At 41.0% G+C, this 14187-nt stretch overlaps 1 protein-coding gene across 7 annotated transcripts in view; it reads right to left on the bottom strand.

The window, feature by feature from the left end:
• The window catches only part of LOC126260799 (endoribonuclease Dicer-like), a 450082-nt gene that overhangs the window by 51966 nt on the left and 383929 nt on the right, over positions 1 to 14187 (bottom strand). For all 7 annotated transcript variants that reach the window (XM_049958149.1, XM_049958148.1, XM_049958147.1 and 4 more), the window contains exon 20: positions 11893 to 12168. In XM_049958149.1, the coding sequence (XP_049814106.1) occupies positions 11893 to 12168 (276 nt within the window). The remainder of the gene's footprint in view (positions 1 to 11892; positions 12169 to 14187) is intronic.

The following is a 14187-nucleotide window of genomic DNA, read 5'->3' as shown; positions in this document are numbered from 1 at the left end:
AATGTAGACGACGGTTTTTTCATTTAATCTACAATAAGACTTTCATCCCCTCACTGAAAGTTACATTCATGTCTTATTTATAAGCACATCATCTACAGAACCAGTCCCAATTAGTTCTTTCTGTTCATTTAAAAACTTAACCCCTACAGATTTGTTTTCAGTCACACAACTCCCCTGTTGTCCAGTGTCTCCAATCACACTGTCTTGTTCGTTAGGGCCACTCATTATGTATCACTCAATGTAAAACAGCTTTTGCTATGAATTACCTCGTTTCTAATCACTCGTCTCCAGCTTCTGCTGCTGCGGTTGTCATCATGATTCATTGTCTCCATGGCTGCTTCAAGTTGTAATTCTCTCGCTGAGGCATCCTGTTTATCTCAGTCGGATGTGTCCACCTGCTTACTGATTGGCTGCACCTGTACTCAATGGCTGCTTCCATAGAACCTGCTTGTTGATTGGCTGCTGTCCTACTGTGACCATGAAACCCATGCGCTGATTGGTCATTGCACTTCCTTCATTACAATTACTGTATTGTAAACTGTTCTTGATTTCACTGACAAAGTTTAGGAGTCCTTGTCTATTGTGTCCACATAAAATAGTCCTCATCCATAAGGGCACCATATGTGACGTCCACCTGCTTTATGTCTTTGTTGATGGTCCTCGGTGTTGGCATACTTCCACACTTGTCTGCAGTCTCAGACAACTGACACCACACTGCAGTGTGGTTTCAGTTGTCTGAGATTGTAGACATGTGTGGAAGTTGCATTTGTGTGTGCGCGCGCGCGCGCGCGCGCGCGCGCGCGCGCGCGCGCGCGCCAGTGTCTGTGTCTGTGTGTCTATTGCTGACAAAGGCCTTAATGGCCGAAAGCTATAATTGTGTGAATCTTTTTGTTGTACCTATTGCGACTCAGCATCTCCACTCTATGGTGAGTAGCAACTTTCCTTCTCTAATATTGCTACATTCCATCCTGGATTTTCCACTGTTTGATAAACTAAGCACAAAATTAGGTAAGGTGCTGTATTCTTTAAAACTGAGGGCCAACTTTTCTCTTTTATGAAAATGCAGATAATACTCACATATGTTAATGGTAATTAGTCAAAAATGAAAAAATGAATTTAAGGAGGCAGATGGCAAAACAAGAGGGGAAGTAAAAATATCCCAGCTTGCTTCATCACAATCTCCTTCCCTCGATATGTTGGCAAAAATACTTGTTCAAAACCGGTGGTAGGCAGAAAACATCTTCCGAGATTGTCCTAAATGCTTTCTCCCGAAATTATTTCGAGCAGTTAGTCCATGAACCCACGCGAATTGTAAATGGTTGCAAAAACACACTTGACCTCTTAGCCACAAACAATCCAGAGTTAATAGAGAGCATCATGACTGATACAGGGATTAGTGATCACAAGGTCGTTGTAGCTAGACTCAATACCGTTTCTTCCAAATCCACCAGAAACAAACGCAAAATAATTTTATTTAAAAAAGCGGATGAAGTGTCACTAGAAGCCTTCCTAAGAGACAGTCTCCATTCCTTCCGAACTGACTATGCAAATGTGGACAAGATGCGGCTCAAATTCAAAGATATAGTAGCAACAGCAATTGAGAGATTCATACCTCATAAATTGGTAAGAGATGGAACTGATCCCCCATGGTACACAAAACAGGTCCGAACGCTGTTGCAGGGGCAACGGAAAAAGCATGCGAAATCCCGAAGATTGGCTAAAATTTACAGACGCACGAAATTTGGCACTGACTTCAATGTGAGATGCCTTTAATACGTTCCACAACGAAACATTGTCTCGAAATTTGGTAGAAAATCTGAAGAAATTCTGGTCGTATGTAAAGTACACAAGTGGCAAAACGCAGTCAATACCTTCGCTGCGTAATGCCGATGGTACTGTTACCGACGACTGTGCCGCTAAAGCGGAGTTATTGAATGCAGTTTTCCGAAATTCATTCACCAGGGAAGATGAATGGAATATTCCAGAATTTGAAACACGAACAGCTGCTAGCATGAGTATCTTAGAAGTAGATACCTTAGGGGTTGCGAAGCAACTCAAATCGCTTGATATGGGCAAGTCTTCAGGTCCAGATTGTATACCGATTAGGTTCCTTTCAGATTACGCTGATGCAATAGCGCCCTACTTAGCAATCATATACAACCGCTCGCTTGCCAATAGATCTGTACCTACAGATCGGAAAATTGCGCAGGTCGCACCAGTGTTTAAGAAGGGTAGTAGGAGTAATCCATCGAACTATAGACCTATATCATTGATGTCGGTTTGCAGAGGGTTTTGGAGCATATATTGTATTCAAACATTATGAATCACCTCGAAGGGAACGATCTATTGATACGTAATCAGCATGGTTTCAGAAAACACCGTTCTTGTGCAATGCAGCTAGCTCTTTATTCCCACGAAGTAATGGCCACTATCAACAGGGGATCTCAAGTTGATTCCGTATTTTTAGATTTCCGGAAAGCTTTTGACACCGTCCCACACAAGCAACTTCTAATCAAGCTGCGGGTCTATGGGGTATCAACTCAGTTGTGCGACTGGATTCGTGATTTCCTGTCAAAAAGGTCGCAGTAATAGACGGCAAATCATCGAGTAAAACTGGAGTGATATCAGGTGTTCCCCAGGGAAGCGTCCTGGGACCTCTGCTGTTCCTGATCTATGTAAATGACCTGGGTGACAATCTGAGCAGTTCTCTTAGGTTGTTCACAGATGATGCTGTAATTTACTGTCTAGTAAGGTCACCCGAAGACCAGTATCAGTTGCAAAGCGGTTTAGAAAAGATTGCTGTATGGTGTGGCAGGTGGCAGTTGACGCTAAATAACGAAAAGTGTGAGATGATCCACATGAGTTCCAAAAGAAATCTGTTGGAATTCGATTACTCGATAAATAGTACAATTCTCAAGGCTGCTAATTCAACTAAGTACCTGGATGTTAAAATTATGAACAACTTCAGTTGGAAAGACCACATAGATAATATTGTGGGGAAGGCGAGCCAAAGATTGCGTTTCATTGGCAGGGCACTTAGAAGATGCAACAAGTCCACTAAAGAGACAGCTTACACTACACTCGTTCGTCCTCTGTTAGAATATTGCTGCGCGGTGTGGGATCCTTACCAGGTGGGATTGACGGAGGACATCGAAAGGGTGCAAAAAAGGGCAGCTCGTTTTGTATTATCACGTAATAGGGGAGAGAGTGTGGCAGATATGATACGCGACTTGGGATGGAAGTCATTAAAGCAAAGACGTTTTTCGTCACAGCGAGATCTATTTACGAAATTTCAGACACCAACTTTCTCTTATTTTGCAAAAATATTTTGTTGAGCCCAACCTACATACGTAGGAATGATCATCAAAATAAAATAAAAGAAATCAGAGCTCGAACAGAAAGGTTTAGGTGTTCGTTTTTCCCGTGCGCTGTTCGGGAGTGGAATGGTAGAGAGATAGTATGATTGTGGTTTGATGAACACTCTGCCAGGCACTTAAATGTGAATTGCAGAGTAATCATGTAGATGTAGATGTAGATAGATGTAAAAGTCCTATTTGGTATGGATCTCACACACTTTAACTATTTCCTGTGATGAGTTGTAGAAGTATGTTTTATGCAATGCCATTTGTATACCGACTGTGTTTTCCTAGTATCATAAGAATGTATGTAAGTCTGGCTCCTGCTTTGCGTATGACTGAGCCTAATGGGTCACTCCATTTATTACGGTGTTATCATGAATTTTTTCACTTGTATTAGAGCTGTGGGGCACATTTTAATGGAAAATCTTGAAATTAGTGGTTTGCAAACTGACTACTGTGATCAGCAAATTGAAAATGGTAACAACTAGGCTCATACTTTAATCAGCATTTTAAGCATGCAGCATGAGTTTCAGATCTGCAAGATCTGTGCTGAACCTTTAATCTGTGACATTACCGTACTTCAGTTTCATACACGGGAGGCATTGCAGAACTGATTAGAGTCTACATCACATCTACACTGGTACTCAGCAATCCACCTATGGCATGAGGCAGAGGGTATCCCATACCACTGCCAGTCATTTCCTTTCCTGTTCCACTTACAAATAAAACTATGGGAAAACAGTTGTCTATATGCCTCTGTATGAGGCATAATTTCATGTATCTTATCTACGTGATCCTTACGCACAATGTGTGTTGGAAGCAACAGAACCGTTCTGCAGTAAGCTTCAAATTTTCTCAAAAACACTTACATGTTGTTCGAACCTACTGGTAACAAATCAATCAGCCCGCCTCTGAATTGCTTCAATGTTTTCCTTCAATCTGACCTGGTACAGAGCCCAAACACTCAAGCATTACCAAAGAACAGGTTACACTAGTGTCCAATATGCAGTCCCCTTTGATAGTGGACCACTCTTTCCTAAAACTCTCCTAAAAAACTGAAGTTGACCATTTGCCTTCCCTACCACAGTTCTCACATGCTCACGCCTTTCATCACACCAATTAGGATGTTCTATAACTTAAGAAGTCTTCGAGCCACTCACATATCTGTGAACCTATTGTAAGTAGGCTGTTCATGTAAGTAGGCTGTTTATGTTTTCTTATTGACAACGTTACGTAGCGCTCTGTATGAAAATCACTGGCTATGCTGTGTGCAGTCTGTGGCTAGTTTGCATTGTTGTCTGCCATTGTAGTGTTTGGCAGTTGGTTGTTAACAGCGCGTAGTGTTGCGCAGTTGGAGGTGAGCCGCCAGCAGTGGTGGATGGGGGGAGAGAAATGACGGAGTTTTGAAATTTGTAAGACTGGATGTCATGAACTGCTATGTCTATTATGATTTTTCAACACTATTACGGTAAATACATTGTTTGTTCTCTGTTAAAATCTTTGATTTGCTAACTATGCCTATCAGTAGTTAGTGCCTTCCATAGTTTGAATCTTTTATTTAGCTGGCAGTAGTGGCACTCGCTGTATTGCAGTAGTTCGAGTAACGAAGATTTTTGTGAGGTAAGTGATTTGTGAAAGGTATAGGTTAATGTTAGTCAGGGCCATTCTTTTGTAGGGATTATTGAAAGTCAGATTGCGTTGCGCTAAAAGTATTGTGTGTCAGTTTAAGGACAGTCATGTATAATTTTTCAAAGGGGACGTTTCATATGTCGACCCTTAGCCGAGGATACCTCACTGGAATCTTCTGATTTTTTTCGTGTAGTTTGTGTAATTAGTGTAGCTATTGTTTATTGCTAGAGCATAATTGTAGAGAGAATCTCCTTTGTAGTTGCAGTCTTTCATTGTTGTTGTGGCATGCATGTAGATTTGCACCATGTATTTTGCAGCTGCGCTTGCAATTAACTAGATATTATTTTCAGTGCTATGTTAATGTGTTTTCTTATTTTGTTCTTCAAATTGTGCTTTTCTGTGTTGTCGTGTGAAATATTGTGACAATAATGGCGTGTGAAAAACGTAATACTAGGCTCCAAAGTAAACTGAGAAATGACAGTGAAGACGAAAGCAGTGTGTTAGCGCCACCGTGTAATGAATTAACTAATGTTCAAACTAGTGATTTGGTAATTGTGCATAGGGAAATGGAGCAGGCGGCAAATAATGGCGTAGACAGTGAAACAATTAGTGAACAGGGAAGCATTATCGATCGATCGGTCGGCAATAGCTCGCCTCAGGAATCCGAAATGACAGGACACAATCTCGCAAATACTGTAGATTCAGGTTTTGGGTCCTCACCGTTTTCTCAAATAAGTCAAGACACATTTTCTGCTTGTCAAAATGTGAATGTTGCCGGTGCAAATTCACTGCCGAAAAGCACTGAGGAACATGTTTCAGACACCAGTGCATTGTTATTACAATTAATACAACAAATGGGACAAACACAGCAAAAGCTTCAAAAGTTAGACACAATGGAACAAAATCTTCAAAAGTTAGACACAGTGGAACAAAACCAGAGACAAACACAGCAAAAGCTTCAAAAGTTAGACACAATGGAACAAAATCTTCGGACGTTAGACACCACGCTTGAACAAACACGTGAAGATTTAACTACTGAGTTACATAACATTGAATCGAAATGTCAAAAAGTTTGTAATGACGTAAAAACACAAATTTGTGAGCATTTTCAACCTATTTTTTCGCGGCATGAAAATGCATTACAGAATCACGAAGCAGCCATAAAAGAACTGCAAACTATTGTTCATGAAAATCATGAGACCTTGCAAGCTAAAATTGACTCAGTTGCATCTACTGATTCGGTTACGCAACTTGCAAAAACTCAGGAAAACTTAAAGGACACATTAGATACTCTGAAAATTGGTTCAGAAAGACACATGGAGGAAATTAGTTCATTATCAGAGAAAGTAGTTGAACTTTCGGATCAGCTAAATAATTTATCTACGAAGGTAGATGATAATCTGAATGACACAAAACCGGTAGTCTTTAATGACACAGAAGAGTGCGAACAAATTAGGAAATTCAAACAAAATCAGAATCAAATTAATACGTAACACCAAAGAGAAATCCGGGAAGTACTAGATCAGCTGACACAGGTAATACAAGAATTACGTATTTCAGAGGACACTCGCGCCCCAATACGGGAAGAGGGACATAGAAATACGGAACAGCCACAAAATAATAACACAGCGCATTTCGGAAATTATGAAAGAAATTTTGAAATGGAACCGCCGAAACGACGTAACAATGACCGATATGCGACTCGCCGACATGATGATTTTGACTATAAGCTGTTCATTACTACATGTAAATTTACAACATTTAAGAATTCTGGCAACAACATTCATCCACAAGCGTAGCTCCATCAATTCTCTCATTGTTTTCCTCCCAACTGGTCATTAGAGCACAGATTAGAATTTATGTGTGGCTATTTAGAGGCACCATGTCAAACACTTTCCGGAAATCTAGACATATGGAATCTGCCCGTTGCCTTTCATCCATAGTTCCCAGTATATCTTGGGAGGAAATGGCAAACTGAGTTTACCTTGAGTGATGCTTTCTAAAACTATGGCATCGATGGACATAAGCTTTACGGTCTCAAGATATATTTGAACTAAGAATGTGTTCAAGGATTCTGCAGTAAACCAATGTTAGTGATATTGGTCTGTAATTTTGCTGGTCGATTCTTTTGCCCTTCTTATGCACAGGAGTCACCTCCACTTCTTTCAAATCGCTTGGGACTTTATGCTGCGCAATAGATTCATGACAAATGCAAGCTAAGTAAGGGGCCAATGCCACAGAGCATTCTTTCAAAAAACTAACTGAAATTCCCTCCAGACCTGGTGACATTTGTTTTCAAATCCTTCAATTGTTTCTCTGCACCAAGGATGCTTATTACTATGTCGTCCCTCTGAGAGTCTGTTCAATGGTCAAACTATGGTATGTTTGTATGATTCTCCTGTGTGAATGTTTTCTTGAATGTGAAATCTAAAACTTCAGCTTTCATTTTGCTAGCTTCAACTGCGACACCAGACAGGTCAAGTGACTGGATGGAAGCCTCAGACCCACTTAGCGATTTTACATGAGACCAGAATTTTCTCAGGTTCTTGGACAGATGTTTTCGTGATGTATGACACTGGTAGTAGCCGTATGCTTAGGCAGACACCATTTCACAGGCACACAAATCTGTAATAACCTTTGTTTGTCATCATTTGTACATTCTCATTTGAACTGAGAGTGCAACAGCCTCTGTCTCACTAGCAGTTTCAAAATCTTGTTATTAAACCATGGTGGGTCTTTTCTGCCCATAATCCTCCTTAGTGGGCACATAATTTCCAGACCATGATTTATAATCTGCTTAAACTTTGCCGATAAATCCTCTATGTCAATCTTAGTGGGACTAAGAGATGTCAATTCACTAGTGGAATTAAGAGATGTCAATTCACTGTCTAAGTGAGATGCTAAGAACTGCTGATCTGCTCTTTCCAGCAGAAATATTCTCCTAGCCTTCTTAACCAACTTATTAACTTTCATAATCATAGTTGCTATAATGATATCATGATCACTAATCCCCTTTTCTATACTGACATTGTCAATAAGGTCTAGTCTATTAGTAGTTACAAGGTCTAAGATATTTCCATTGTGTGGGGGCTGTCAAGCTATGTTCTGAAGACAGTTCTCAGAAAATGTGTTCAAAAGTACTTCACATGACTATCTGTCCATACCCCTGCAACGAACCACAGACATCCCAGTCAATACTCGGTAGGTTAAGGCCGCCTCCAATTAGTATTACATGATCTGGATATTTACATGCTACTGACCACACACATTCTCTGAATGACTCTAGAACCGTCACAGAAGAATTGTGTGGCCAGTAAAAACATCCGACAATTAACTTGGTTTCACCTAGACCTGTTACACACAACCAGATAACTTCACTGATCTTTGACCTCAACAGACGTGTTGTTTTTGTCAACTGCAATAAACACTCCCCATCCTATGGCCTCTAATCTGTCTTTCTGATACACATTCCATGACTTGCTAAATATCTCAGACCTTTCCATTTCAGGTTTCAGCTAGCTCTCGGTCCTGATAATAATTTGAGTGCGACAGCTTTCCTGAAGGGCAGTAAATTCGGAAACTTTGTTACAGTACTTCGACAATTTACTAATAAAATTTTGACTGTTGAAATGTCTTTACTCTGAACACAGTCTGACTTCCCTTGCTGAGTACTGCCTGGTGAGTGTTCATCAGAATACCTCAAACCAACGCCTAGCCTAAAAAATCCTTCCATGCACTCCGCAAGTATTCTGCTATCCAAGTAGCAGCCAAGACCATCAAAGAGCCATCTAATTCAACATTAAGTGAGGTGCTAAACCTCACAAAACACCAGCTTCAGCACAGGCCACATTAGTGCTGAATGGCTTACTGATGATGGATGGTCAATATCATCATCGGAGTAACTGAACATCCGTTCATCTCTTAGTCCAGCAATGCAGAATACTCAAGTTTTTGTCAGTAGTTGGTGATTCACTTTCCTCAGTAATAATAAACATGCACAGAAGAAAAGCATTTTATTCACTGTAATCATCTCACAAAATGCAAGAATCTCACAGAAATAGCAGTCTTTTTGTTGTGCCTGTCTGCAACTCTATGTTTCCTGGATATGGTGCGTAGCAATTTACTATCTTCATAATACTGTTGTTAATTCACCTTGGACTTGTCAGTGTTTGACAAAAATGTTTCCCTCACATTGCTGCCTATAAACCTCAAGTAAATCAACTCAAATAAATTGTGTCCCAACTGCAACACAAGGCATGAGGAATTTCACTGCCCATTCTGTGACATCAAGATGTTTTACAAGCATCAAGTTGGGACACCACCACACAAGTGTCTAACGCTGCCAGCAATCAACAGATTGCGCTGCCAGCATGCTACATGTTACTAAGCCATTTTCTCCAGAAAAAAATTTATGTTATTTTATGTCAATGCATAATGAGAGACATCAAGCTGGACACAGGTGTGGCCATGTCTCCGATTAATCTGGACACCGACCAATGCACAGTTTCACCACTACTGCAGTATACTCACTGTACAGTGGTGATATACAGTGGTTCCTGTTGTGGATTAAATATCAGTCTGAGCTTAATACAAAACAAACTAACATCAATGCAGGGCAACATTGATGTAATGAATAACTTTCCAGACTATAAGTACTTAAAGCGACGTAGTTTTTCTTAGATAAAATTAATTATCATACCACATTTGCTCACTCTCCCACCCACTCCATCAACTAAGCAAAAACGGGGTCAATTCTGTCTGGACAGAAGTATGCCAAAAGTGATCCCTTAGCTTAAAAAGAGCCTTAGAACAACACTGTGTCAAGTGAAGTTCACTTCGGCAAACCTCTTTTGTTGTGTACCAACACATCAGATTTCAGCACTGTAAATAAACATGAACTGTGACCAAACGAAGGCTCACAAATTGAGAATGTTGAATAAAGTAAGAAGATATTACACATTTATCTGTTTAGGATTAAGTTTCATTTGATCACTGTTTCACTGTTTGGCCCCTTGAGCTCTGTTTCACTGTTTTGTCCCTATTTTAAGGTCCCTGTTAAAACAGCTCAAAGGCTGCCAATGTGGGCCTGCCAATGTAGGCCTCATTTCCTGTGCTTACAATTACAAAACCGTCTATTTTAAATGTGGCCTTGCTCACCAGATACAGAATTCTACTCACACTAAGCGTTATGTTATGTCACAATACACCTTCCTTCACCCTCAACGAATTTACAATTGAGGCACATATACAGGGGATGAAATGAGACTGCAACCATCTGCTCTGCACAGTTCTGTCTGCTGTGTAATGACGTTCACTACACCTATTACCTAAGAGCATAGACATTTTCTTCATTGAGACATCATTTTAACACAACAATTCTGAATGCTTCTGTGCAGTGTTGTAACATGTGGCCTCGTGATGAGCAGCCCTAACAGAGAGTACACATCAATCAAGTCAAACAGTTCCATGGAGCAATGTGGTTGCCAATTGCTTCTGCCTTTTCTAACTTTTCTCATGTATCATGGTTGACCGTTATGATGATGTCAGCTACCAACTTTGCACTGTACTCCACATTTGTTGTAGAGGGAACAGTGTTCAACAATGGCACTTCATTAAAGGCATCTGTGTTCAAAGAGTTCTGTATATGTTAATGGGATAGAACACCTGACCACCGTTCTTTCCCATCTAGCATCAAAGCATGAAGTAGAGTGGCTGGCCAGGACACACAAAATGCAGATGAGGTAAATTTTGAGGACCACACCTATTGAGAAAGCACTCACTAGCTTCAGCACAATATACAGGTTCAACATAAGCCACAGACAGAGTCTCACTGAAGAATTGCACATATGCAGACCAATTAGTAATCCAACCTGCTGCACCTGTGCAAACAGTATATTATCACACAGGACTGCACTTTTGGTAGGAATGACGGTTATACCCCAGGGGTGATAAATTTTTGATGTTGTAGGTGATTACACGTAGCAGATACAACAATAATGGAACCAGCTCTGCTCATTCAGACCTGCAACCCCCCCCCCCCCCCCCTCACGACTTGGGCTCATAGAAAACACCACACCACTGTCGCGAACCCCAGCCCTACCTTTCTGGCCACCCCCTGCAGGTAACCAGTCTCTTGCTGCAGGCAGACTTAAGCTGTACCAAGAGGCAAACAACTGTCAGATATCACCACCCATCTATTGTAGTTCGATTAATACCTGGATAGGCCAATCACAGCTCAGACATGCCAAGGGACCCTTTTAGACAAGGGTGAGGGTGTCCTGCACCTATCGTTCCATTTATTTAGTCAGCTAGGCACACACCTAACCAGTTCTGGTTCTATGTTCTAAATAAAGAGGGGAAGTGTTTACTACATTATATAGGAATTCAGATTCCATATCCAGCCTGATTATCAATATCAACATAGAGTAGAAATATTCTGGCCTTGTATTCTGTCAGTTGTCCTGTGCACCGAATAGGGCACAAGTGGCATTGTGTCTCGTGTTGGGCGCAACCTACTGCGAGGTGGACATGACTGCTGACGCAACACTGCAAAAATACTGTGGCTGGTAGAACTGCATTGACCCTCTTGCACCCTGTGAAGCCACAATTACTGAATCTCAGGGACCCAGAGTTTGAAGATGCCTATTTAAGGTTTCTGACTTGAGTTACTCATCATACAAATTTATCACATTTTACAGAAATCTTTGCTATGATCTGAACTTTGCTTCTCGTCAGCCACTCACTACGTGAACTCTGATGCTGCAGATCACCCTGTATGTTCCACCAGACTCACATCAACGATTGTGCAAGTGATCTCTGTATGGTTCATAAAGCATCAAACTTCACTGAAATACACACTGATAAAATGTAGCATACACAAGAAAGGAGAAAACTTCATATTTACCTTCAAGTAAACACCAGTAAGAGCCTCAAGAGCATCAGCCAGAGCTTTATCACTGACAGTTTGCACGCCAATGAAAAGTTCAGAGTTGTTTGGCGTTGCTAGGTTCCAACTGTTTCTCATGACAACTAACTGGTCCACTGAGTGCTCAACTTCACTGAGATTCAATTTCTTCAGATATTCTGGAGCTATATGTTCACTTAAGAATTTTCTACGCACTGGTTGCGGAACGGTGAAACCAGGTGGTACCCATGTTTCATCTGGTACGAACCTATGAATCTGAATTTAAAGTAACACATTTGAAGTAAACCGAAATAATAATAAACTAAAATAATATCAAGGAAAAAATCTATGATACTGTTTTATTAAAAAATAGCTACTGCTTTCCATGCAGTGTAAAAGATAACAATAAATATTAGATAGTAGAGAAACAGATTTTGGTCAAAATAACTGTTAATGCAACTTAATACAGGTGGATATTATCTTTAACACTTCCTAATTCCAGTCTTTCACTAAATCAGTTCTGAAAAAGACCTACAAAATTAACAGTTCCACGGCAAACTAAAAAGTAGTCAGTAAACTCTGGTCACTTCCATATGGCTAGCTGTAGCAACAGTTCTATTCAGAATCCAAGCACGCCTCCTAACATGAAGTTTATAGTGTTAACAGGTGATAGTAAGAGCTAAATCGTGTAAAAAAAATCCAGCCGTATCACCAAATGTAAAGCTGTCCAATATTTGATGAGTACTGATCTGTCTTCACTGATTAACTGAATGTGATTAATGGAGGGAGATAAAAACAACACTGGTCTAGCCCACTGCTTCCCACACTGAAACTAAGTTTACTGTGCAGTTTCATTCCCTGTAATTCTACTAAAGCCAACTGGTACCCATAAAAACTTCACTGTGCAAGTTGTTTGTAGTCCTAGTTGGCACATCTTCTGACATTATTGTCACATGGTCCCACACTTCAATTTGGTCATTCGCTGCCCAACAACCTTCAAAAGGTTGTGCTATTTGCAAAATATCTGCAAAAGACAGGTTTTCACAGAGTAAAGCCTTCTGACACACTTCCTCATCCGAAGCTACACAGATAATTGCGCTGTGTACCAGAGATTGTTTTATTTTAGGGCACAAAACCAACTGGGGTCATACGCGCCAACGTCAAAACTATATAACACGCGAAGAGAGAAAGGAGTTAAAAAACAACTAAACCTCAATCCCAATTGACATAGGAGAAGACAGCTAAAAACGGGTACATGGAGAAAAGGCTAAAAAAGACACTATACAGAAATGGAGGTCCAAATCTAAAAATTAAATGCCTTTGCAATATTGCTTTGACGGATAAAAAGTAAAACTCGGTCGACAGCCCACATGTCATTTGCTAAAATGGCCTATAACTCAGACGGCAAACACAAGTTGGAATGTAAATGGTTAAAAAATTGACATTCCATCAGGAAGTGGCAGACAGTTAAAACTTGGGCACAATGTGTACAGAGTGGTGGGAGAGTGCCACTTATCAAATGACGATGGTTAAAAAAGGCAGTGCTCAATATGCAACCTAGTTAAAATGACCTCCTCCTGACAGGAGGGCTAAGAGGAGGTCGTCCAAGCTGCTGGGAGAGGCTTAATAATCTTGAGCTTATTCCCATGAAGGGATGACCAATGGCAATGCCAAAGGGACACAACCTCGTGACGGACGCTAACACAGAGACCATTGGAGGGAATATAGGAGCTAGTGGGATGAGGTACGAGGATGGCAGGCTTGGCAGCAGCCTCATTTCCTGGCAGACCAACATGACCTGGAACTTCAAAGTGAGTGAGCAAGTGACAGTTTTCCTAGACCTGTTGCACTAAGGGATGCACGGTGTACAGAGCACAGAGGCTTTGAAGTGAGCTGAGAGAGTCTGAGCAGAGGACACATTTGAAAAGTCTGTGTTGCTGGATGTAATCTATGGCCTGATACAGGTCGAAGAGCTCAGCTGTAAATAGTGAGCAGTGTGTCGGAAGCCGGTATATAAAGACGTGGGCACTAATGACAAAGGCACAACTGACACCATGGTCAGTCTGAGAGCCTTCAGTGCACACAAAGGTACTATCGTGAAATGCCATGCGAAGGTCATGAAACTGAAGGTGATAGAGCGAGGCTGGAGTAGTATCTTTAGGAAGCAAATGAAGGCAAAGGTTAACACAGGCCGCTTCACAAAGCCACGGTGTTGAACGGTTCACACCCACCGGGGAAGTTGTAGGTAGGGTGAAGTTAAGCTGCCAGAGAAAGTGCTGAAAGTGGACTCCAGGA

This window comes from Schistocerca nitens, chromosome 5 (genome assembly GCF_023898315.1).
Source record: "Schistocerca nitens isolate TAMUIC-IGC-003100 chromosome 5, iqSchNite1.1, whole genome shotgun sequence".
NCBI lineage: Eukaryota > Metazoa > Arthropoda > Insecta > Orthoptera > Acrididae > Schistocerca > Schistocerca nitens.
The sequence above is the reverse complement of the archived record's forward strand: the minus strand, read 5'-3'. Positions and strand labels throughout refer to the sequence as shown.